The sequence below is a fragment of the Hyaena hyaena genome, unplaced genomic scaffold (assembly GCF_003009895.1).
Source record: "Hyaena hyaena isolate Hyena2069 unplaced genomic scaffold, ASM300989v1 scaffold_6, whole genome shotgun sequence".
NCBI classification, from domain to species: Eukaryota; Metazoa; Chordata; class Mammalia; order Carnivora; family Hyaenidae; genus Hyaena; species Hyaena hyaena.
Genome location: NW_024080638.1, coordinates 8,606,543 through 8,633,140, shown reverse-complemented (window position 1 = coordinate 8,633,140; position 26,598 = coordinate 8,606,543). Strand labels below are relative to the sequence as shown.

The window sequence follows — 26,598 nt, the reverse complement described above, 5'->3', positions numbered from 1 at the left end:
CACACAATATGCACCACACACCACGTGTGCACACCACAAGTGCACGTCACGCACAGACCACACGCCCAGCGCCGCGCACACACACAGCACCCAGAACACGCCCCACACCATCTACACTGGGGCGCCTCCCCACCCCCACCCCCCAGTCCCTTCCCCTTTCTGTGATTTTTTTTTTTTTTTTTTGCAATTCCAGGTTTATCGGCAAGCTTGACACGTCCCAATCCAGTCGGCAGCAATTTTTGTTTAAAAGATCAGTGTGTCCAGATTCCTGCTCTCTTTGAATTTACCCCCACTTTTCACACTGCCAAGGTCTTGTCCCCTTTAGATAAATCTCCACACTTATGGGTCCTTCCTCCCCAGATATCCGGCAGCATTTCCAGTTTTCAGGAGAAGCTGATAGGGTCAAAGGGAACCCTTTGGAGTCAGTAGACTCCGGTCCAAGGATTCCAGCTTCTCCATGGCCCCGCAGAGAGACATTTTCTGCTGAGCTCTTCTGAGCTGCAGGCCTCACCAAAGAGAGTGTGCAGCTTCTCAAGCAGGAAGACGTTTTGTGGCTGAGTCTAAATGAAACAGAAGTTGCTTTGTGCACACACACAGGCGCACACACACACACACACACACACACACACACACACACACACCGGAGTAGGGAAACCGTCATTTTCCTACTCGCCCTCTGACATCAACAACCTTCTCTGTCGCTACAGTTTCTCTGCACTCAAATTCATCCCTGGTAATGAAAAATGAGCCTCTCCCCTACCCCTGCTGCTGCCTTTCGCCTCACGCCCCCAGAGAAGAGTTTCTTCGTGTGGCAGCCGGTGAAGGTTTTTTTCCAAGTCACATGATCCAGGATGCAGGGGAAGAATCCTTCTTGGAACAGAGATGGGCCCAGAACCGAATGAGATGAGGAGAGATAGGGTGTGCTGTGGGAAGACTATATAAGAATGGACCCACGGCTGCAGCAAGCACTCAACCGAGTGGCCCCTTCTCAAGACACAGCCATGCATGTGCCAGAGGGCTCCGTCGCCAGCCACTTGGGAACCACAAGCCGTGGTTATTTCTATTTCACCACGACCGCGCTGGCTCTGTGTCTCATCTTTGCTGTGGCAACCATCATGGTGTTGGTAGTTCAGAAGACGGTAAGTGGACTTCTCTTCATCCCCTTTCCTTTCTGATTTATGTCCGGTTTTCCCCAGAGAGACAGCCTTGAGGATAAAGTAATATATTAGTTGAGAAGAAAAAAAAGAAAAGTATATTTATAGTGTAGAAAGAGGGAGAAAAGAAACAGGAACTTAACTCTCGGAAACAATTTGGCTTTTAAGAGAAAATGTGTTCAGCCATCAGCTCAAAACTTTCCAGACTTGTATGGGCCCTAAAGAAGAGAGAGGAGCTATTAGCATTAAGAAATTAAGATTTAAATTTTGCTGGGCCAGAGATGTATCAAAGAAGGAAGCGATAAGGAAATCTGATAACAGATTTGCGCAACTTGTTACCATGTCTTCAAGGTCTTCGGACCCAATTGTAAGGTTCTATATTCTCAGTACAAATGTTCCTGAGATCTCTGGGGCCTCCTCCATTGCCAAGAGCTTTCTCAACAGGGAGCTAAGTTTCAGAAGCCAAGGTGCAAAGGGGAAGGAGCAAGACAGAAACCAGGCTTAGCTCCTCAGAGCTAATTAAAGCCCACAAGACAAGTTCAAAGCCAGCTCCCGAGCCACTGCTTGGAAGGCCTTAGGATGTCTCAAAACACATAGAGCAGAGGTACAGAATATAAGAATGTTCTTAACACCTGTTCCCTCTGAGACTGCTCTGAATACTAAAACTACAAGCAATTATGGGTACCCACTGTAGAGGCAAACTGCCTCAAGAAACTTACTTTCTTTGGAGGAAATGGTAATATTTGTTGTAAAAACAGAAGAGACCAAGGAGGACACTTCTTCCCATTTTAGGAAATTGGTGTTTACAGACAGTCCGCTAGTGTGTGGTTGGTAGAAAATACCGTATTGATGGTATATGTTGCTCACGAATTTTTTTGATCAAGTGAAGTTTTGGTCAATTTTGATAATTTGAAACCCAATCCCTCTATACACCCTGCCAGAGTGAGAATGTTTCTACTTCCTTCATAGCTCCTATTTTTCAGGACAATCCTGTGGAATGTGTTCTGGTTTTCCTTCAGTTGTCTTAGGCTGAACTTTCTATAGCTTATAGATTGATGAAAAGAACTAAGCTTTAAAAGATTTCCGTATCTGTTTCTCAAATGTCATCAGTTTTCAAGTTTAAATGAAGCTTTGAGGCTCATCTCTCCATAAAGGTGAAAGAAAAGAGAATTGCCAACACTTGATTCAAATAGTAGAATTTAAGAATAACACTCTTGAAAATATTCTAGGGCATTTTTAAAATAAAAGCTATATAATTTCTGTAATTCTAACTTGAGGTAAACCAGAAGTGTAACATTTTATAGCAAGGGCCAAAAACAGAAAAGAAAGAAAAAAGAAACTGAAGTGGCCTTTAAGAAGTTTTTAGTTAAATGTTGCAGCTAGAACTGCTAAAAAGGAGGGAAGGAAGGAAGGGAGGAAAGTAGGAAGGAAGGTAGGTATTGGAGGTGATGGGGATATATAAAGCTGGAGAGAGTTCTTAAAGGGTCCTTATTCAAGTCCATTCTTTCTAGGAAGGAACTAGAGCAGATCTTTCTGCCCCATTTTTGTGTATGTGGAAAATCAGGAACAGAAAGGAGACAGGTCTTGCACTAAGCCATCCTGAGAAAGTAATAGAATCAAGATTGTGCTTGATTGTTTAATGAGACCAGCATTCCTTTGGCCAATACAGTCAATCACAAAAGCACTAAAAAACTTTGTTCCTGCTCTTCTCTTGAGAGCTTTATCTCCTTGTGTTTCCATTTTCTTGGCTTACTCCTCATATTAGGATATGAAAAGATTCACTTCACAGTCTGATTTGTATGGTGTGGTGTGCTGTAGTTTTGTAGCCTGGGGAACATCAGTTACTTGCTTAAAAGCTAAGGCTTACAATACTAATTGTGACATTAAGTTTTAAGTGTTTTGAGCATATCATTTCCAATAAATTACTCAGACATTAACTCTTGCAAGAGCTAAGGAAAGTAGCACTTTGAGTTATCAAGGAAGGCTTCCTGCAGGAAGAGGGAATAGGGCTGACTTTAGGAAAGGTAGAACTTAGATAAACAGAGATTCTAATAGGACCCTTGGTAAAGAAATCAATGGGAGAGGCTCAAGAAAAACTCACATCCCAATTATCAAAAAGTGGAATGAGTTGATGGTTATGTAGCCTTCTGTGTGAGGTTGGATGGGGGCAGGGATGGAGTACCATGAGAATGGTTTTACTGGCCTAGAAAGTCACAGTTCTAGGTAAGAAGCACATGAACAGACAAAATTTAAAACAAGATAAGTCATAATACGTAATAAGTGTTGGAAGATGGCCACATAGTGTTTCCATGACACCACAAATTAAGGAGACAAAGTGTTTTCCCAGGTTTAAGAAAAACTGCATTGGAGATTGGAGTTCCAGACTGGCTTAAGAAACTTAAAGCTGATGGGGTGGGGGGAGGCAAAGGGGGGTGATGGGCATGGAGGAGGGCACTTGTGGGGATGAGCACTGGGTGTTATATGGAAACCAACTTGACAATAAACTATTTTAAAAAAGAAGAAATGTAAAGCTGGTGAGGAAGAGGATATGGAAGAGAGGGCACTCCTGGCTAATGGAATAGCGTGAACAAAGTGTTGGAGAAGGGAAAACCCAGGGCATATAGGAAAACTAACAAAGATTGCCTTAAGATTTAGACTGAAGATCAAATAACTCCAAGGTCAAACTCCTTGGGAGAGACATAGAAGGAACTTAGGTTTCAATCTCAAATATTTATTGGGCATCATCTATATGCAGGACATTGTTCTAAGCAGCGGGGATATAGCTTGAACAAAGCCAACAAAACTTGTTTTTGTGTTGCATGTGCAATTTACCATCTACTAATGTCTTTAGAGTCCCTGCGATGGCCTTTCTTAATCTACCTTTAAGCCAGTGTATTTATTTTCAGATATTATATTCCTATGGCTTAAGAAAAGTAAACAGTTATGTGGAAACCAACTTGACAATAAACTATTAAAAAAACAAGAAAAGTAAAGTAAACAGTACATAAGGGAATAGAAATTAAAACTCACTCACACCCTGCCCACCCCACCACTGATCCCTCTTTCCTAAGATAATTACCATTAACAGACTCTTCCATGTCCTTCCAAAACTATGTGCATCTGTAAATGTACCACATGTCATTATAGTAGACTCATGATTTTGCACTGTGTTTTATTGGTTTGACAGTCTATCTGGAGATCACTCCATGCCAATACATGAAAGTCTGTCTTATTCTTTGGGAGAGTCACATGGTATTCTATTGTATGACTCCTTTGTAATTTATTTTATCTCTGTCTAGTGAGGGACACTTATGTTTTTCTTTAGAAGTGTTACCGACCGCACACGTCCTTAAGTATATCTGTTGGATAAATTCCTAGTGACGAGAATAGAATGTGTATTTTTCACTTCAGTAGATATTGTCAATCAGCCTCAAAAGACATTGTATCAATATACTCTTGAGGAAGTAAAAGTCCTACCAACAAAGAGACACCTATTGACATCCATATGGAAAGACAGAAAACTGATTTGTAACATTTTTTTTAACATTTATCAATTTTCGAGAGACAGAGTATGACTGGGAGAGAGGCAGAGAGAGAGGGAGACACGGTTTCCAAAGCAGGCTCCAGGCTCTGAGCTCTCAGCACAGAGCCTGAAGTGGAGCTCGAACTTGAGGACCACGAGGTCATGACCTGAGCCGAAGTTGAAAGCTTAACAGACTGAGCCACCCAGGCGCCCCGAAAATGGATTCATTATTAGTAAACACAACAGAGTACATGCATATGTCAGGATGAACTATTACACAATTTATATAGCAAAACAAATGAAAAAAAAAACAATAAAATTTATCTTATCCCCTCCAGAGACAAAAGGTTATATAAGGAGATAGGCTGTACAGTTGACAGTTAGAGGTGTCATTTGGAAAAGCTCTGAAGTCTTCAATCTAAGGCCATCTCTATAAACCTAGAGACTGGACTTACCCAGTCCCTGAAGAGATTTATTTACATTCCAAAAGGTTAGAACAAGGGCTCAGGATTATTAGGTTTTTAAGGAGACTCTTTCTGGAAAGAAGAGAAAGCAGCTGCCTCCTTTCCCTTTATAGGTAAAGATACTTTCTTTTTTTTTTTTTTAATCTTTCTTAAATGTTTTTATTTAATTTTGAAAGAGAGAGAGAGAGAACATCTGTGGGGGAGGAACAAAGAGACAGAGGGAGAGACAGAATCTGAAGCAGGCTTCAGGCTCTGAGCTGTCAGCATAGAGCCTGATGTGGGGCTCAAACTCGTGAACTGAGAGATCTGAGAACTGAGATCTGAGCTGAAGTCGGATGCTTAACCGACTGAACCATTCAGGTGCCCCATTTCTTTTCTTTTTTTTTTTTTTTTTTAATGTATCTTTCCAATGTCACTTTGCCTGCCTACCAAGAGTGGACTGAGCATCTGGTTAGGAGTAGTGAGTGCTGGTGACAGTGGTATGGTTTTTTGGTTTGCTTTTATGTTCAGATACAATATAAGGGTGAGTTGAAATGACCCATGATGCTTGTCTCTACCCCTGGTACTCTCCCCAATGCATTCAATTCATCAATTTTAAAAAATCCACTGGAAGACTTCTCAGGGGCAAGCCCTGTGCTAGGGTTGAGTGGGGGAGGACCCAAGTGGACAGGGGAGGACCCCAGTTTCCTCAGAGTTCTCTAAGTGAGGCCCAAACACCCAAGAGCTTGAGTTCAGGGCAGAATGGCACAGAAGGCCATACATAGGAGGAGAGGAAGAGTTTCTGCTTAGGATGAGGGCACGGCCCACAGAAGAACGGAAGCTGAGCCTCCTCATCACCCATATAACCTTTCACCTAAATTGGCCATGTTAACATTTTGCCCTATTTGTGCTTTTTTATATGTAAGATGCAGACAGTGTGGCCTTTTACCTGCATATGCCTCAGCACCTATCTCTTCCTTACTGCAATGCCACTATCACAGCCAAGAGAGTCAATGTCAACTCAGCGATATCATCTACTAATGATGCACAGTCCATATATCAATGCCCCATCCTTGTCCAAAAATATCTTCTACAGCAGTTGTGCCTTGTTTTGCTTGGGGATCCTAAATCCACACTCAAGTCACACACCACATTTGGTTGTTTGTTTCACTCTAGAACATGGCTGTTTAAAGGGTGGTCCTGAGAGCCTGTTGGAAATGCAGAATCCCAGGCCCCATTCTAAACCAACTAAATCAAACCCTACTTTTTAACAAGCCCATCTGCACACTAAAGTTTGAGAAGCAACAGGTAGAAATCTTCCCTGCCTTTTGTTTTTTGTTTCTGAGGACGTTGATTTTTTCAAAGGGTCCAGGCCAGTGATCTTGTAGAATTGGCCAAGTTTTGGATTTGTCTCAGTGTTTGTCAGAATTATATTCAGATTAAACTTTAGTGCAGTAAACAATAGTTCATAAGCAGTGCTACATTCTTCTTACTGCAGCATACCTAGAGGCACGTATTAAGTTGTCCCATTATTGGTTATGGTGTTTAGTTCCTTTATTAAGCTGGTGACCACTGGTGAACACTTTTTTCCTTCTTATTACTAAGTAATCTATGGAGTAATATGTTAAAGACCTATAAATATCTTCCACTCGGCAGTCTGAGCATTCCATGATGATCCTTGTCTGAATCAGGGATCGCACTGAGGGTTGAAGAATCATGGTTGCCTAATTCTATCATTCTTTCTGTACTTATTAACTGGCATTCTTCAGTAGACAAGAGCTCTCCATTGGAAGGATGGTGGCAGGAGGAGCTGGGGCAGGGCTTTCCAGGTGAGGCAAAAGAATGAGCAGAGGCACAGCCCAGAGAAAGGCAAGTCCAGGTGTCAGGAAAGGAGTGGCGGGGCCAGAACTGAAGTCAGCCCACACTGCACAGGAAATAGCAGGAAGTAGAGGCAGCTGGCAAGAAGGATGGTTAGAGGTAGATAAGAGAGTAGGATGTTACATCCATCAGCAGACAAGAAGATTTCCTAAACCCATGTATAAGCCCAGCCCCCCATAGCCACTCCCCATTCCTTGGGGAATGAAGACCTCAGGTGTTCTGATTGCCTGTTGAGTAATGCCTTTAAGCCCTGGGTGCCTGGGTGGCTCATTCGGTTAAGCATCCGACTCACCTCAGGTTGTGATCTCGTGGTTTGTGGGTTCGAGCCCCGCGTCGGGCTCTGTGCTGACAGCCAGTTCGGAGCCTGGAGCCTGCTTCGGATTCTGTGTCTCCCTCTCTCTCTGACCCTCCCCTCTTCATGCTGTCTCTCTCTCTCTCTCAGAAAAAAAAAAAAATTAAAAAAAGGAAATTTGCTGTTCTAGGATTAAAAACTTAAGAGACAAGCCAAAATACAATGTGAGAACTTTAAGAAAAAATAAAAAGGTGGGGGGCGCCTGGGTGGCTCAGTCAGTTGAGCGTCTGACTTCAGCTCAGGTCATAATCTCACGGTTCGTGCGTTCGGGCCCCACATCGGGCTCTGTGCTGACTGCCAGCTCGGGGCCTGGAGCCTGCTTCTAATTCTGTGTTTCCCTCTCTCTCTCTCTGACCCTCCCCTGCTCATGCTGTCTCTATCTCTCTCTCAAAAATAAATACAAACACTAAAAAATTAAAAAAAAAAAAAACTTTGCTACTCAAAGTGTGGTCCATGGCCCAGGAGCACTGGCATCATCTAAAAGCTTATTAGAAATGAAAAACCTAAGGGTCCATCCCAGACCTACTGAAACAGAGTCAGCATTTTAACAAGATCCCTTAGGCAAAAAGCACTGCTTTAAGCCACTCTGGTCCAGTTCCCTCTTATACTACCCATACTAAACAAAGACTGCCCCTCAAAATTGTCTTTCTCCTGAGGACTTCTGTGACCTTTACTTTCTCACTGACTCTCGGGCAAATTTACTGCCCCGGCTTAATCCTGCCCTATCCTAGAAAGGCAGCACAGTATGGTACTAAAGAGCACTGCCTTCCAAGTCAACACACTTGATTTGACTCCCCTGCTATTCACCATTTATAGGATCTCCTGAAATCATTAAGTCACTTCTCTAAGACTTCATCAATCACTAACTCTTGGGGTAAAGACCAAATGAAAGAATGCATGGAAAATGTTTAGCCCTTGAGAACTAAACACCCTAATGAAGTGCCTACTCATGCTAGCTTGAAAGTAAGGGAGACATTCCTGGAAAAAAAAAAATCTCCAGAGCTCACCTTACAAGACCATGTGAAGCCGACAAGGAAGGGGATTTGGATCTCCCCAGCACATTCCAAACATTAGTTGCCTTTGGCCATTTTTAATCAGAGAAGACATCTTTAATCAAAAGCACATTTGGGATCTGCTTGCTTCTGTGCAGCATTACTTCATGAAAGAAATGAACCTTTCAAGGTATTGGGACAAACTAAGTACATCATCAGGATCAAAAGAGTAACCAAAATAGCTACCATTTTCGAGTACTAGCCAATAGGTTTTATATAGTACCTTATTGTGTCTGCAACAACCCAGTAGAGGACAAGGTGATTAGCCTTCTAATCACAATGATAAAAGGAAAGTAGAAAACAGAATCCTAGGCAGGGAACATAATTAGAACTGGGTCATTTCACCTGGGGACAAGCAGGTTAAACATGACCGTTCCTCCCTCCATCCACAGAAACATTGTTGGAAATGCCCATCAGATACATGGAGTCTGAAACTAAAGTACAATGAAAGAAGTGTAACTGGTTGGTAACCATGGAGATCAAGTTTCCTGAGCTACTCAATGGAGCTGAGAATGATAGCCTGGGAGGGTCCATTAGTTTATGTCTATGTCCAGCCTATGTGCTATTGACCTGAAAGGCAAGTCACTGGGCAAGATGGTCCACATTTCCCCAGCCAGGACCCAGAACACCAGGCAAGATTTGGGAGACAATTCTGGGACTGAGAGGCACCTTTGCCAAAGAGGAGTTGATGGACAGCACTAGATCATGCCAAGGGCATTAACGACTCTCAGCACATTGTAAAAGTCACCATCTCTTTACAACTTGCCTCTCTATCTCCAAATGCAAGGATTGCCAAAGGGAGGGAACTAGAGGGGAGAATGAGGATCTCCATCCTTGGCTTCTGAAGCCAGAATTTCTCTTGGGGCAGTGGAAAGAACACCAGAGAATATCAATCCAAGATCTGCCCCTGACTCATGAGTATTTTGATTTCTTGTTCTATTAAATTAGTTTGATGGACTGAAAGATGTCTGTGTTCCCCTCTGGCTCTGCTTCTCTGATCTTTTCTACCATGGGAAGCCAGGGGAGCTATGGAGACCTCTTCCCAGGAGCTCTCCAAGATAAGAATAATCACACTTGTGTCTTGGATGCCCTGGACCCTGGATGAAGGGTTAAGCAACAGGATTCTTTCTTATACTAAGATGTGCTGTTTTTTACTTCCTCCTGCATAAAGTTAGGAAACCAGAAAGCCCTCAAATGACAGACAGAGGCCTCCTCTGACCCCCATATGAAGGAGGGCCTCCTCTCAGATATTATCTCTTACAACCCTGCTATGTACATGAAGTGTGTTCTGTGGACCAAGAGCCTCAGCATCACCTGAGAGTTTGTCAGAAATACAGACTTTGGGATCCAGCCAAACTCACTGAACCAGAATTTGCCTTTTAATCAGCTCTCCGGGTGATTCACATAATGCATTAAAGTTTGAGAAGGGTTATCTTGAAACACTCTCTTCCTTCATAGCCTTTGCCTCAACTCACAGTTCAATTATATATTTATGTGGATGTTTTAAGTGACTGCTTTAATGACTAAGCCATAAAGTTCACAGGATGTCTTCCAGTGACTAACGTAGTTCCTGGCACACACTAGATCAGGTGTTCATTCAACATGTGCTGAATGTGTGACTCTGGTATTTCCCGGACTACTTGTAGAGGCTGGAAATGGCCTCAATGATTCTACTGTGCCAGCCATCTCTCACTGTCCATGGATACTTTCCTGGATGGCCAACAAATTCAACTATCTCAGTATTGCATTTCAACGTAGGTGTTTTCCTTTGTGCATCTGCACATCACACTAATTGGTGAACATACTTGGTAATAAATTAGCTGTTCATTAGATTTCGAAATGTTATTTGCAACCCTGCAGAGACAACACAGAGGGGAATTTTGTGATGTCAGGTTTTCCTATGAACTGCATGCGTAATTTATGAGAGACCACAAATGTACTATTGTTACTTAGGTTAAGAGCTTTCAACTAAAGCACTAAAGTCACAGATTAATAGAGCCGAGAGGAAAGGATCTTCCAGGCCAAGTTCACTTCCTTTGCCCTGGAAAGCTGAAGCCCAGAAGTTTATACTGACTTCTGTCATCTCCAGACGAGGGCTAGGCCAGGGCTTTGCCTTCAGGAGACTCCCTCCACTCACTACGACCCACTTGGACTGGAGAAGAGATCCATTTATCAGAAGATGAACCATCAGTGGAAGGCAAAGGATAGAGCCTCCAGGGAAGTGATGGAATAAAAGGGAAACTCCAGAAAGTCCTAGTTGTTCAGACAGAACACTAAGAAAGTAAGATGTGCACAGCTGCTAACTTCTTGCTCTGGACAAGGTTGGGGAGTTATTTCCCCATGTCAATGTCACACCTCTGTAGGTCTTTGTTAATATTTTAATCCAGTACTACAGGAGACCCCCACCTGGACAGGTCAAAAGAGAAATAAGATACCTTATTCCTTCTTGACAAGACACCTGAGGTGCGGCTCTGTGGGTGAGGGGGGCGGGGAGGGAGACTAGGGTAGGAATGTCAGACTCTAAGGAATGTATTAGGAGTGAAAAACTGCCCATCTGCTTCTTTTGCCTGCTTGCTTAGAGCACCCCAACAAGACCTCCTTATCATTCCCTCCAATCCTCAGCACATAGGACCTCCCCTTGAGAAGACAATCAGTCTGCCTCTATCAACCTCTTACTTACTGTATAAATATTTATGTATATATTTATGTTTATTATAGAGTAAATAATACAAAATATAATGTGAATGTATAAATATATAATATTCCTTTGTGTTTGTTTATTTTATATCATTATCAATATTTGGATAATCATATCTAAATTTTTTTTATTTTTGTTTTGTTTTGTTTTGTTTTTTTACAAATAGTTTATTGTCAAATTAGTTTCCACATAACACTCAGTGCTCATCCCCACAAGTGTCCTCCTCCATGCCCATCCCTCCCTCCCCCCCACATCCATCAGTCCTCAGTTTTTGTCAGCATTCAAGAGTCTCTCATGGTTTGCCTCTCTCCCTTTCCCCCACCATTTCCGCCCTTCTTCTCCCCCTTGTTCCTCCATCATGTTCCTCCTAATCCTCCTATACGTGCAGACATATGATATTTGTCCTTCTCTGCCTGATTTAGTTCGCTCAGCATAACACCCTCAAGGTCCATCCATGTTGCTACACATGGCCAGATTTCATTGTTTCTCATTGCCACGTAGTATTCCATGGTATAGATAAACCACATCTTCTTGATCCATTCATCTGTTGATGGACACTTAGGCTCTTTCCATGTTTTAGCTATTGTGGAGAGTGCTGCTATGAACTTTGGGGTACACGTGCTCCTATGCCTCAGCATTTCTGTATCCCTTGGGTAAATTCCTAGCAGTGCTATTGCTGGGTCATAGGGGAGTTCTATTGTTAGTTTCCTGAGGAACCTCCACACTGTTTTCCAGAGGGGCTGTACCAGTTTACATTCCCACCAACAGTTAATCATATCTAAATTTATATATAAATTATATAATATGTAATTATATTATATATAAATCATATATAAATTTATAATATAGTCATGAGGGCAGGAACCCAATTTAATTATTTATGGTAGTGTCACAATGCTTGGTGTACAAACATTCAATTAATTCAGAATTTCCAACCACAGGAAATGTGTGTAGAAGAGATGTACCTTCCCAGGTATGTTTACAGCATACTTTCACTATGTGATGAATCAAATATGGAAAAAAAACCCACATGTATTTATACATTAGACTTGCTTGTTCTTTTGTTGACCAAAGGGGGGAAAAATCAAATGCGGAGGCGAAAACAAAAGCCCTGGACAGGGCGGTGAGTTGTCGATTCTGGTACCTGAGCTGCCATAAACTTCTCATTTTACCTTGCTCAGCTCTGACTTCCTCACCCGTGAAACATGGACCTTAAACACTGGCCTCACCTTGCATTTCTGGTAGGCAAGCTATCAAGCAAATGGATGAGAAAACCTGATGTAAACTAGGCCCGTGAGTTTATTTTTTTCTTAACTTAAGAGTCAAGTGGAACACAGATTCTAAATTGCACAGCACTTTGAAGACCAGAACGGAAAAGAAAAAGATGAGTTCTTTCCGTTGGATGACACTCTCACACTGCCTCCCTCTTTCTTTCTTCTCTTCCAGGATTCCATCCCCAACCCACCAGGAAAATTCCCCCTTAAAGGAGGTAAGACCTTGGAATTAGGAGTAAATGTGTAGTGAATCATCCATGTGGCATCATAGCGGAGTAACAACCAGAAGCATCATGACATTGCCCCACAGAAAAGTGGGTGGAGGCGAAGGGGGAGGCTGCTCAGATCTGAGCTGGTACATCTGGATTCATCCGAGCAGCCTCTTTTTGGCACTCTGGCGCCTACAGCTCTCCCACTAATGAAAACTCTACCAGTGACATAGACTATCACGTGGACATGGGTAGGAATGCTAAGCAGTGTTGTGTTACGAGCTTGACATCTGGAGTCAGGCGGGTATGAATCTTGGCTCGACATCTCACCTGGGAGCCTCAACTTTTCATCTATAAAATGGGAATAATAATACCTGTCTCATGAAAGTTTTGGGAAAGCCAATCAGATCTCATCCGAACATTGCTTGGGGTGGCCACTGGCATATAGTAATCGTTAAATAACTGGTAGTAGTCAAAATACACAATGAGGGTAGGATAGTAAAAACAGACTTCCTCCTCACCTCATATGTTTCCTATCATTGAAGTCACTAATTAATTCACTATCTCTACGAGTCCCAGAGTTAGCTTAACATTGAGGATGAAAAGCTTTGAGTTCATCTGGCGAATATTTTCCTTGCACAGAAGAGGAAAAGTAAGACCTAGTGAGGTGTCATATCCAAGGTCGTATGGAGCCAGACCCAGAACCCAGGTGTCCTCGTCTCTCATCCAATGTTTTTTCCACCCCAGAACATGAACCCGTCTCAGTCCTCTAAACTCTAGATCCTAAGTAGCAAGCACAGCTGGATAACCAGACAGCTCAGAGAAAAAAAGTGAAAGATAAAGGGTGGGACAGCATAGGCATCCAACTAGAGACACCAGGGCACCTGTGGGACCAGAGAACACAAGTGTCTGAATGCAGCCCCACATCCCAACACTATCCCACTAGGAGTTTTGTTCAGGATGCATCAGTAATGCCTTCTTTCTATCTGCCACACAGACATTCAGATAGTAGAAGCAAAAGCCCCAAACAGACAAGCATTCTGGACCTTTCAAGGAAGACTAATAATGACAGCTTTGCCAACAGTATGTTAAACTTGGCCAGAATTGCTCCCATAATGCCTCTGTAGTGCAGAAGCAGCCACAGGCCATGCAAATGAGCAGGCAGAGCTGTGGGGCCATAAAACTTTATTTACAGAATGAGATCCCAGAGTTTGGGACCCTGTTATGGAAACAGCACAGGCTTTGCCATCAGAGCATGTAACGCACGTTCTCACGGAGCCTTGCAAAAACACCAGACACACTGACTCAGTGTCATTTTTCCTTCTCTGCTCCCACCACAGCATCTACCCGGATCCTCCAAAGAAGACCAGAACTTCTCATTTCTTAAGAGACAGAGGTCATCTGTAACAGGAACATGATTCAATGACAAGGATAGTGTTGATTAGGCAATGGGACCTCAGCCATTCTGGATCTTGGTTTTTGTGCCTGTAGAGCACTGCAGCCACGGGGTTGCTGACCCCAGGGGGCTCTAACCATGGGTTTTGTCCCTATTATGGTTTTCACCAGTCCAGAGTGAAATAGGAAAAAGAAGAATGAGGTAGCCCCTTTTTCTCATAGCCAACTATTTTTAATGTAAGGGGCACTCTTTTTCTCTGAGAGTACATCCTTCCCTAAAGCATTAAAATGTCCTTTCTTAAACAATATGAAGCTCATATGGATGCAAGTTAAGTTGAGTTATTTTGTCTTGGTTTAGTGGTCATAATTGACAAAAGCTGTCTACTCTATTTTGGTCACTGAATTTTCATTTGGGGTAAATTTCTTTGGTCCATGAACCCCAAAACTGTGGGAGCCATGGACTAGGTCCCTTATCAAATCCCTTCTTATCTTGGCCGTCCCTGTTTCAGAATATACACTAATCCAAAATCACCCTCAGTTGGCAATTCCATGTTTCTGCAACCAGATTTTAGAAATGTTAATAATAATCCTTATCAGGGCTATGAAACTTTTGTTAAAGATCTTCCCATGCCTCCCCTGGGTTGATCTTAGCCTCAAGCCTGTGAGCAAACCACACGGGGGTTAGTATTTCTATATTGCAGGTAAGAAACTGATGTCCAAGCCATCAAGGTGACTCGCCTAAGGTCATCCAGGGAGCTGATGGCAGAGCAGGGATCAGAATCCAGGGATCCTCTCTGTTCCCTGCATGGTGTGCTTCAGGCATGAAATGTTAGTGACCAGGTACGCATCGTCCCTGACTGTCTCCTACTTGTAATGCACATCCACCTTTCTCTTCACTTGGCAAACTGTAGACACAGTAGCAGGGTGAGGTGGAAGGTGTATTACCATGGAGCAAGACGTGGGATCCAGAACTGATTTTCATCCCAGCAGGCTGTGTGTCTCTGGGCAAGTCTGTTCTCCTCTCTGGACCTCATCTGTAACATAACAATGTGCTAAAATGAAATGAAAGGGAGCTTCCAGCTCTGACACTTCATGATGCTCTGATTCAGTATATAAATATGTAGAAAAAAAGTCTAACAATGATCTTGAGGAAATCTGTAGCCAGAGCCTCCTATCTCCAGTAAGCCCCTCTTAAAAGATACAAGCAGCTCATTCCTCCTTTTAAAAAGCCATTGCAAGATATCTGGCAGAGGGGAGCCATCTCCCAGAACCCCGTAGGAGGAAGCTCCAGAGGTGGCATATGGTTTGTCACTGGGGTGGACAAAGGCTGAAGCCAGACGCTTTCCAGAAAGCTCTCTGCCCACTAATGCACATCATACATCAGGAGCAGGAAGCCGGCAGCAGCCCAGTGCCTGGGAAGCAGGGCTAAGATACCTTAACACAGAGGGACACTTAGCTGCAGATTAACCATAGGAAATCGAGCCTTTTTGTAATGAAAGGATTTCTGAGTCCCAACACAAGCTTCCCATTCCAGCCAGGATACTGGTCACCAGCAGAGTTCTGCCTCATACTCATCCCGCTGTGCTTAGGACACAGCGGACTATTCTGTGAGGTCGCAGGGACTGTGGGCCGGGAAGAGCACAGGAAGGAGAACCTTGGCCCACATCCTTCTCCTCTCACCTAGAAAATAGAGTTAATAAGAACCCACACACAGAGCCACCACAAGGGTGACATGGGACAGCAAATATGACCCTCGTCTGCTCCCCGGCTGAGCCTATGTCCTTTGGACACAGAGTCCACTATGTTCTTTCATCCCCAAATAAAATGTCTCTGTCCCATCTCACTAGGGTGAGGAACCCAGGTAGGGCTCTCCCCAGAGAGCTTCTGGGGCTTCTGGGCTTCTTCTTCTCATTTCTTGTTCCAAGTGTCTGCTTCTGCCACATTCTGAATCTCGCACATGCTCATGTTATGTGGCATATTTGCCCAAATCACAGAACACAGGCATCTTTGCCTTGAGTTCCAACAGCACCCCACCTTTGTGGATAGTTAGGTTTGCCGGACCATCTGGGGTACGGAGAGAAGACGGTGGGGCAGTGCTTTCCGTCACAGAGACGACTTAAATTGAGTACTAGATCCCTCTGTTGTTGTAAGACTTCTGCCACCCCAGCCCCTGGGAATTTCTCAAGGGACAGCTCTCCCCCTGGGGTTCAGCCCTCCACCCCCTGCGTCTAGTTCTCTCTCCTTCTACCTGATTTTTCCTCCCTGTTTTCACTCCCACCTTCTCCCCTTCTCCTCACAAACTCTGTCTTTATTTTATGCATGTTTTTGGCCACCTCGGGGTCAGCCACAGGCTTTCCCAACAACCCAACAAATACGTGACCATTCTTCTCAAACCACAGAAATTCTGTAGACAACTTTTCAACCAGTTTTTCTTTTATTCCCTCACTACATTCATAGGAGGCTCAGGCAGAGTGAAAACTGTGGACACTGACGGGGCACCCACCTTGTGCCAAGCATGGGGCTGAGTGCTTCGACACTGGGAAGTTCTCACAACATGCCCCAAGGATATTACTCTCCCTGTTTTATAGGGACGGAATCTGGAGCACAGAGGGGTTTACTCACTTGCCTAAGATTGCACAGCTAGTGAGGAGTAGAGCAAGACCTCAAAATCCAGGCTGCCTTGCCTTGCGCTTTTGCTTATCCAAGATTACATTGCCAGATGCTTAGTAAAACTTCACTGTGCTTCCTGCCGGCACCCCTACCAGTTCTCCAAGGCTGGGCTCCCTTCCAACACGATGGCTTCCTCATCACCTGTTCCCACAGCTGTTTGTTTTCTTGTTATGGGGCTCTGGAGCTGTGGGGGGCTAAAAGAGCCCATGGCAGGGAATCTAGAAGCCAAATTGAACCCCTAGCTTTGCAGCTGAAGTGATATGAGGCCCTAACTAGTTAGAGTTAGGGTTCTAACTAACCCTCTACTTAGAAGAAGTTGGCCTTTCCTGTGAGTGTCATGGGGGCCCCTCATATCCAGAGATTCCTAGTGGCCCTGAGGAAGGGGAAACAGTGGATATACCATATGTGGGTCCAGACAGCCCCTTTAGTGCCTTCCCCACCCTCATCTGAATACCATCTCCTGAATCCCGCCCCCAGCTGGAGATGGGGCAAAGACAGAGAAGGGGGTTGCACTTTGGAATATGCACATTCCTGTCCCAGGACTTGAAGCAACACACTTTCCCTCCAGGGAGCTGGAGTTTCCTGTTGTCTAAAATATCAGGAATGAGGGGAGAGAGCCAGATGACCTGACTCTGGCATGGATTTTGCTTTGAGTGTGACATTCCTGGAATTAGACAAATTGACGATTTTACCATCCTAACAATTTACGAGTTTTACATGGCTTGGCACACTACCTTCCTCCCCATTCCCTTTGCTAAAGAGAAAATGTGGGCATTAAAAAGGATCAAGCAGGTTTGGCTTTTTAACTGTACCTCGTGAACCCACCCGCAAAGAGACAATAAAAGCCTCCCATTGGAGGCAATGAAACCAAACCACTGAGGCTGGCTACTCACCCATCCCCCACCCCCACCCCCAGCTGTCCCTGATGCCATATGGCTATCTATGATCCAGGTGGTCACAGCCACACCCGGACGCTGCACCAGCAGCAAAAGAGGCAGGTAGAGAATCAGCAGCCTCTCCCATCCCCCAGAAAGGCTGAAAACAGCAGAGAGCTCACTTCCATCAAATAGATTGATCTGGTTCTCAGTTGCTCAATTCAGCACTTGTGGTGTACCTTTTTGTTTTGCTTTGTTTTTTTTAACTTCTCACAGCAAGAGGGGGTACTTCTGCTCAGGGAACAAATTGCTTTTCAGATAGTCATAGTCCTCAAAGAGCCTATTTGCTTCTCCATTTACTTTAAACACACACAAAACCCACTCTTAACACTGTCTTTTTCTTAAGGCAGAGCTAATGGGAATCGGGAATCTCTCTACAAGGAATAAACTAGAAAATGAGCCACTCAGAATAAAGTGGAGTAGGATCCTACAGAGGCAATCAGAGTGCTACAGCCACTTATATATAATCTCTACCCCCCCACCCCACAAAGAAAAGGGAGGGGGAGGAGAGAGGAGATAAGGGTGGGTAGGGGGGAGAGGAGGAGAGACAAGAGGAGAGAAGAGGGAAAACTATTCACATCATTAAGAAACATTAAAATTTATACTTGAATTTAGCACATACAAATTACAAGGCTCTAAATCTAGAGGAAATCCTCATCTTTCCAATACTTTGGGGAAGGAAAAAAGGAAAGAAAAAGAGGTAAAGGAAAGGAAAGAGGAATAGAGGGAAGTAAGGAAGGAGAGAGGGACAGCAGGACTTGTGTGATATATTCTATCCAAACTCTCTGGATGCCACCTGTGTTGGCTTGAACTTCTACAAGCCCAGCAGTGCGAGCCCTGGACTAGGGAACAGGAGCCAATCATCACCTAGCATCCTTTGAATGGTGGACGCCAAGCTCATGGCTATGCATTATCTCATCTGACCTTCCAGCAATTCTTAAAGGAAGATTGTAATTATCCTTGCTTTGAGGAGAATTCAAGGAGGCTGAGTGACTTATGCAAAGCCACATAACTTAATAAAGTAGCCAAGGTAGAATTTGAACTCAAGCCTCTTTAATCCTTTTTTTAAAAAAATTTTTTTAAATGTTTTATTTATTTCTAGGAGAGAGAGAGAGACAGCGTGAGCAGGGGAGGGTCAGAGAGAGAGGGAGTCACAGACTCAAACAGGCTCCAGGCTCTGAGCTGGCTGTCAGCACAGAACCCTACGTGGGGCTCGAACCCACGAACTGCGAGATCATGACCTAAGCGAAAGTCGGACGCTTAACCGACTAAGCCACCCAGGCGCCCCAAGCCTCTTTAATCCTAAGCCTAACTTCCCAAGTGTGCTGTCCTACTTCTAAATAGCTAGGAGATGTTTTTAAAGTTATTTGAAATGTTAGCAAAGTTCATCACGTAACTTCAGATTCACCTTGCCATTAAAAAATTGTTTTATAATGTTTATTTTTAAGAGAGAGAGACAGACAGAGCATGAACAAGGGAGGGGCAGAGAGCAAAAAGAGACACAGAATCTGAAGCAGGCTCCACACTCTGAGCTGTCAGCACGTAGCCTCATACAGGTCTCGAACCCACAGACTGTGGGATCATAACCTGAGCTGAAGTCAGAGGCTCAGCTGACTGAGCCACCCAAGCATCCCTCACCTTGCCTTTTAAATTATAGACTTTAAAGATGCTTATTCAAATACACCCCAATAACATCAATTCCACCTGCATTTAAATTAAGTGAATTCCAGGAAGCCCACACAGACAGTCAGATAGGTTTACCTTACATACTGCAACGGGATTAAAAAGACACCAAAATTCTAAAAAACTGTCAAGAAATTCAAATGAATTCCAGTTTGATCTCAATTTGTATCTACTGGTCACTTTTTACGGGCTTAACACCAAGCATTGTAATCCAGAGTCACCTGTTTGTTCTCTGTTTAACAAATAACCCATCTTGGACCTTTTCCACTAGTTGGCTTTGTGGCATCAAGGAAATGTCAAGCTGAAGCCAGTTGAAATGACCCTTAGGTTAAGGACTCACTTTGATTCCAAATTGTACTGATAATGGAGAGACTCTCCCCTAGATGTCACTGTTGGGACTCTCTTGGATATTCCGCCAGACGGAGGGCCTACCAGGACCTGGTAGATGCAGTCATTGAGATAATGCCTCTCCTTCTTGGAAGGCTTAAAATATTTCCAACAGATGGAAGGAGCATTCTACACACTTTTCTGGAAGCGTCAGATGGCCTCAAACATTTATGCACATAGTTGAGAAACTTCAATCCATCAGCTAATGCCATGAGCTTTGCTTTAATGAGCATTTCATCAGCCAGCTCACTCTGCTAAGCAGCATGGCTAAGCCATCTTCTATAACCGGAAAAGGGAGTAGGGGAGGAAGGGGCTACCACGTCCTGAGTGTCTCCTCTAAGCCACATGCTGCACTGGCCACTTGACATCCATTGCATCTTTGCAACAACCATTCGTTGGGGTTGATTGTTATCATCTGATTTTACAGATGCAGTAATTGAGGGTCAGTAAGGGAAGGTGACAGTTAAATGCCTTGACCAGAGCCCAGGTGCTCTTTTTGAGATGCACTGTGTCTCTGTCTGCCTAACATCCACCTGGAAGGTGCCTGGCACTCTGACCATGTACCATCTGGCTAGAATGGTTGGCGTGGTATCTTTTGCTACCTTGGGCATTATTACATCTTGATAGAAGCCCCATCAAGGCTTTTGACTTAGGATTTGGCAGAGTTCGACACATGGGCCTGAAGGCACCTTCTGGCACTCCTCTGCAAAAGGGAACTCATCAGTGCTCTTCTCCCAATACCTCTAGATGTTTTGTCAGTTTTTAGTCCAGTGTGTATGGTGGCTGCAAACCCACTTCTTCCTACATTTAACCCTCACCCCTCCATGGAAAGACATATAAACAGAAGACATAGCCCTAGATTAAGAGTAAGGAGACGTGTGCTCTGGACCCAGCTCTGCCACTAATCTATGGTCACTTCTTGGGCCAGACCCTCAGTTCCTTTGGGTTCAATGTCCCCCATCACAGAACTAGGGTCTTGGTTAAGTTGGCATCAAATGGCTCTTTCTAGTCTAACATTTTGAGATCTCAGCAGCGGGGAGGTGGGGGTCGGGAGGTGGGGGGGTGGACAGTATTCAGGCTGCCATTATTCTGATTTCTAGAACATGATCCTTTCAACCACCTTAAGCAACATCTGTGTATCCCTAGTTCTGTCTAGGTGGTCAGTTTGTCACACACAAAACCCCTCTAGGCATCACATTCATCTGGGAAATAAATGAAACAGTGGTGTGTTCTGTTCCCTGTGCTCCCAGCATTCAAAATTCCAGGGATATCACAGGATTCCCACTACAGGTAGCACCACCTATTTATAAGTCACTCTTTCTTATCTTCATAAGCAAAACAGAAAGTCATATCTGGGACTCACAGGGTGACACACGGCTGGTGACCCATGAAATGTCCATCTGGCTCTTGACAAGAGCCTCGTGACCCTCAAATCAGCCCAACGTGTTTTCAAATAGCACTCACTGGTCAAATATTTGAGCTGCCAGCCCTGTGACTTACAGTGTGATGTGTGTGTCTTTGGAGACGGTCTTCCCATTTCTTATCTTCCCCTTTCTCATTGGAGAAATAGCGACAAGGGCAGTGTTTGTTATTAGCCGAATACATCATCTCTTGTAACTTCCACGTGGAGCCGTAGTGTTTGGGCCCCACAGAGCAGGCTGTACGGCCTTCCTGCTGACAGCCTGTCAGATGTGAAAGGCCAACAACCGCCTTCCTCTGGGCTCCTCTCCCCATTCAACCACCCCCTTTCTCCAACAGCTCCCCCACTGTCCTGTTCCCCATCCCCCCTTACTTCAGGTGGCTCCAGCAATGCCAATCTTGAAGAGGATTGCCTGTGTTTTTCCTTTTGTTTGAAGCCATCTAAAAGATTCTTAAAGAAAAACTAAAACATACCTGGCCTTTTGACTTCAGGAAATGCAAATGCTTCAGAATGAGGTGTGTTGTTTTTTTTTCCATCCTTGGGTTTCTCAGAATTAGAGCTGAGGTCAACCACCCAAACACACAAAGATTGAAGGGGAAAGGAAAAACAGAACGTGCATGTGTGAGAGGCCAGCCCAGGGTTGTACTTCTCCAGCCACCTGTTTACAGAAGGTTCCTTGACAGATGCCACCACAAGTGACATGATGTGAGGGGGCCTCCGACCAATGAGCAGAGCCTGTTCTTGTAATTCTGATTCTCGCAATGTGTGTTGGCCTCAGTCCAGGGCATGAGTCTTATCCTCCCATTTAATCTAAGCTCAACTGAAGAACTATGGGAGAATGAGGCTAAATGTTATTCCAGCCCCAAAGGGAAAGCAAGCCAAGCATCCCCATTCACCTCACTCCTGCCAGAACTCGCCTGACATCCACGGAGGGAAGTAAGAGGGACAGACTAGGTGATTCAATTCAACAAACATTTAAAGAGCATCTTCAGGGGAGAGCACTGGGGATATATAAATAGTGGTCTCTGCCCTGAGGGTTCACAGTCTAATGGAGGAGGCAAATAGGCAAACAGAGGGAAGGTCAGAGATGATTTCCAGGCTATGCGTTAAATAAGGAGTAACCCCTGGTGAAGGGAGATTCCAGGGGAAGAGGCAAATTAACCAGTACGGTGGTCGGCAATCTACCCAGGAGTTAGAGTCAGATAGCCTAGGTCTGAATCTCACTCCACCACTGACTAGCTATGCAAATGTGAACAAGTCATTAACCTTTTAAGGCCTTGGCTTCCTTATATGCAAGACAGAAATCATTGTAGTACCTTTCTCATGGGGTGGTCGCAGAAGTGAGAGACGGAATGTAACACACTTAGCAGAGTACCTGGAAGATCGCCATCACTCATCTTGTACTAGCTATTGTTTTTGTCCACACTGCTACCGCCATCGGGATCAAGAGTCTGAGGGAAGGAGGGAAGGTGGGGCATGACACTTGAAAATGCGGTAGGGACAGAATGCTAGGAACCAGGAACACCCCGTGGAGGGTCTTGGCCCCGATCCTGCAGGCACAGTAAAGTCAGAAAGGGACTTTGAGCAGAGAAGAGACCCAGGCAGGTATGCCTGGCCGAAATTTTTTCCGACTTGATGTTCCACATGCCCAAGAAGGGGAGACTGGCCAGAGAGACTCTCTTAACGCACTCACAGTTCATTAGAAAATAAGCAGGCTTCATGCTGTCATTCTGATTCTAACACCTCAAGAGTGTGGGCTGTGGCGGAAACAGGCAGGACCAGAACACCAGGTAAGAGATGGGATCAAACGAATGGCAGCTGGCCCACCAGCCCTCATCACCAAGGAGAACTTTGGGTCAGAGCATCTTTATGGGTTAATGGCAGACAAGGATGAAAACCACCCCCTGCTTTTCTGGGGGGAGGGGGGTGTTATGTGGGGTTGCTGCTGGCAGTGAGCTTGTACAGACAGCAGAGGGACCTCTTCACTTAACTTTCAACTTTTCCAAGGCTCCATGGGGACATGAGGAAGGCCAGAAGGGATTTCCTTAAGCCTGGGGCAGAGAGGGAAACCTGGAAGATTGTAAGCCCCACAGACGCCAATCAGAGATCCAGGGAGAAAACACATCATGGTACGGGCTACTTCAACTGAACAGGCCCATGGCTATCTAGTATCTGATGGACAGAATGAATTGGTCACTCTGGGGACTCCATCAAAAAGATGTCAGTGTCAGGTCTTAGATCTCCCAGTTTTATAATAAGATATGAAACCAAGATCCAAAGACAAGAAGGAATTTACACAGAGTAAGTTGAATTCATGAGTCATTGCAGGAAATGTATAACTTGGTTCTTTGCATATATAATAGTTTCTATAATAAGAAGCTGCTAAGCCAGCCTCACCAGTGAATATATTAAAAATATTTTTATTTCTTAAATACCATAATGACATAAACACTGTCATTTTCCCCTGCCAAGGGAGCTCCAGATAGCAGGCTTTCTACTTAGAAGTCTTTAATTCTATATCCTCTTAAAATTGAGCACAAGACTGTGTTTATCGCCACTGTCCAGCAAATGATGTTGAGGAGGAAACCTGGCCTCTGGAATCAGACATGGGGATGAATCTCAATGTTATCACTAACCTCCTTGACCTTGTATCATTGACTATGTCTAGGTGTCAGGATCAGCCTTACAGAGTTATTCTGAGAATTACACTAACAGAATATATAAGAGTACACAGACCAGTATCTGTTGCATTCTCAAAAGAAGGATAGCAGTAATTACTATCAGTATTATCGTTCTGACCATCCCTGCTTGGCCGAGGAACATGGGACAATGTACTTAATCTGTCTGCTCCCTAGACTTTTTTCTATCTGTAAAAGGGACTTAATAATACCACTCTCATATAGTTGCTGCAACATGAATTGAAGTATGTAAACTGACAGGAATGGCACCTGGCACATAGGGGAACTCGGGTCTTATTAGTTTTCTTCCCTCAATTTCCAGTCTTTGGTAAATGTCCAAGTGGAAGGAATCAACTGAAAAGGATCTTATGGAACCTGATGGCAAAATGAGAAATAAACAGGTGTCCTTTTAGCCCCCCAAATGGAAACAGAATACTAAGTGTCTCCATCAAAGGGTTATGAAAAAAGATCTGATGTCTCCAAAGTAGAGAAAGACATTTAATGTGTGATCTCCTTATTTTTAGGAAATTGCTCAGGGGACATCTCATGTATACTGGAAAAGGCTCCATTTGAGAAGTCGTGGGCCTACCTCCAAGGTCAGTAACTGAATCCAGGAACTCCAGCCACTTGAGGGCAACTTCCTGTGGCCTTTCTGAAACCTCTAAGCCAGAGGTCAAAGGAGAAGCCCATGGCTAAAGCTGACATGCAAATGTAGTCTCTAGCCTGCATGCTATTTTTTATAATTTGATTTTGAAGGCCTTAGGGGGAGGGGGACCTGGATGGCTCAGTCAGCTGAGCATCTGACTCTTAGCCTCCACTCAAATCATGATCTGAGATCGAGCCCCACATCAGACTCAATGCACTGACAGCACGGAGCCTGCCTGGGATTCTCTCTCTCCCTCCCTATCTGCCCTTCCCCTTCTCTCTCTCTCCCTCTCAAAATAAATAAGTGTACTTTAAAAAAGTGTTTAAAAAAGGCCTTGGGGGAAAAGGGGAGAAAGCCACAAGACTCCTCCTTTCTCAGTCTCCTTCCCATTTTCCATTACTAACTTGGCCTCCGAAGGCATTTGTGCCTCACCCCCACGCTCCCTCTCTATTCAGCCACCTACAAGTTTTGGGCCAAGTGTACAGTACTTTTTCCTCATGAAAGAGAAGCAGGCTTTTAGTCTCTGCCTCTGTCGAGTTATTCAAAAGGGAGCCACAAAATTGCCTTGTCCCCAGATTGACAGCTTAATGAACATGCTGGCACATAGCCTATTTGCATCTTGCAGCATGCATCAGGTAAGAGGCCCCTTATAAAGGAAACAATACAAGGCACTTACACGGGGAAAGCCGAGATACGGAGAGGATGGCCAAGATTCTCTGAATAGCCATTCTGCCTGTTTTAAAAATTCAATTTTGCAGTTAGATTAGTTCTCACTCTTCAACTGAATCGCAACGAGGTTTAAAGGGAAGGCAATTAAAACGAATGCCAGCTTTCCAGTTCTGAAAGGCACCCTGACTAATCAGTGCTGATTTTCACTTGTTAGGACTCAGAGAGACTTGGCTTTCCACACGAACATGTCTGCCACATCATCAGCTTTTCTATAAATCCCAGCTGGGAAGAGCCCCTTAATGTACGCTTGCGTGATCTATACAGTTATGTTTGGCTGCCCTTTTAAAGAGAGGAAGACATTAAAAAATTCAGACAATGAGTTGTTAAAGACACATTTTAATATGAAAATCAACAGACTGAAATTCTCCTGGAAATCTCGATGCCTGAATTGGTTACAAACTGAAACAAACTATCATATCTCAGATACTTTATGCAGTGCCTACCAAATAGTACTCCCTTATTGATGAAGCATTCATTGATTGATTGGTCCAGGACTTGTGGGGAGTACAGCATAGGAGCTCACAGTCTCAAGAGGGAAATATAATAATTATAATAATAATAAAATAAAATATTAATTAAGTGGAAAACGCTTCTATAAGAGGTAGCAGTCCATTGCCATGTGTGTTCTGACCCTTCAGCTTTAAGCATAGAACATCCCTTGAATGTTAAGCAGTACCTAGAATGAGAAACATGGAAGACATTCCAGATGGTTGGAACAGCAGGCAGTATAATAGAAAACACGAGTCTGGAATGGGAAACCTTGAATAAAAACTTCACATTTTCCAATCTGCCCCTGAAATATGCCCAATAACCCTGTCTTCTTGTCCTTCTCTTTATAGTGTCAAAGCATTTAAACAAATCCGAGTTGTCTTGGAACAAAGATGGCATTGTCCGTGGAGTCAGCTATCAGGATGGGAATCTGGTAATCCAGTTCCCAGGTTGGTACTTCATCATTTGCCAACTGCAGTTTCTCGTGAAATGCCCAGAACATTCTGTTGACCTGAAGTTGGAGCTTCTCATCAACAAAGATGTCAAAAAGCAGACGCTGGTGACAGTGTGTGAGTCTGGAGTGCAAACCAAAAATATATACCAAAATCTCTCACAATTCTTGCTGGAGCACCTCCAGGTCAATACCACCATATCAGTCAAAGTGGATAAATTCCAGTATGTGGATACAAACACCTTTCCTCTTGAGAATGTGTTGTCCATCTTCTTATACAGTAGTTTAGACTGAATGAACCACTTCTCCTGGCCTTCAGGAAGAAAGCCACTCTCTACCATACAGTATTTTATCCATCAAACACTTGGGCAGAAAGAAAACTCTAGACCAAGACTAAAACCACAAAGGGTATTAAATAACATGCTTCTCCTTCTTGTCTCTTGGAAAGATACAGCTCCAGGGTTTAAAAAAAAAAAAAAAGAGAACAATTTTGAATGAGGTATCTTTCAAATAGAAGGCAGGGAAGCAAGGC

At 44.0% G+C, this 26,598-nt stretch overlaps 1 protein-coding gene across 1 annotated transcript; it reads left to right on the top strand.

The window, feature by feature from the left end:
* The first annotated feature begins 680 nt into the window (after nt 1–680).
* On the top strand, nt 681–26,546 carry TNFSF8 (TNF superfamily member 8). Its single transcript, XM_039241002.1, has 4 exons — nt 681–1,139; nt 12,547–12,589; nt 24,276–24,347; nt 25,966–26,546. Exons 1-4 carry the CDS (start codon nt 945–947, stop codon nt 26,358–26,360), a joined length of 705 nt encoding a protein of 234 aa, XP_039096933.1. The 5' UTR covers nt 681–944; the 3' UTR covers nt 26,361–26,546.
* Nucleotides 26,547–26,598: the final 52 nt, after the last annotated feature.

Excerpts from the sequence above, each read along its gene's own strand:
- TNFSF8 (XM_039241002.1), top strand. The coding sequence starts at position 945 with ATGGACCCACGGCTGCAGCAAGCACTCAACCGAGTGGCCCCTTCTCAA. Across the intron at positions 1,140-12,546 it reads TGTTGGTAGTTCAGAAGACG|GATTCCATCCCCAACCCACC; the intron begins GTAAGTGGACTT and ends CTTCTCTTCCAG. Across the intron at positions 12,590-24,275 it reads AAAATTCCCCCTTAAAGGAG|GAAATTGCTCAGGGGACATC; the intron begins GTAAGACCTTGG and ends CCTTATTTTTAG.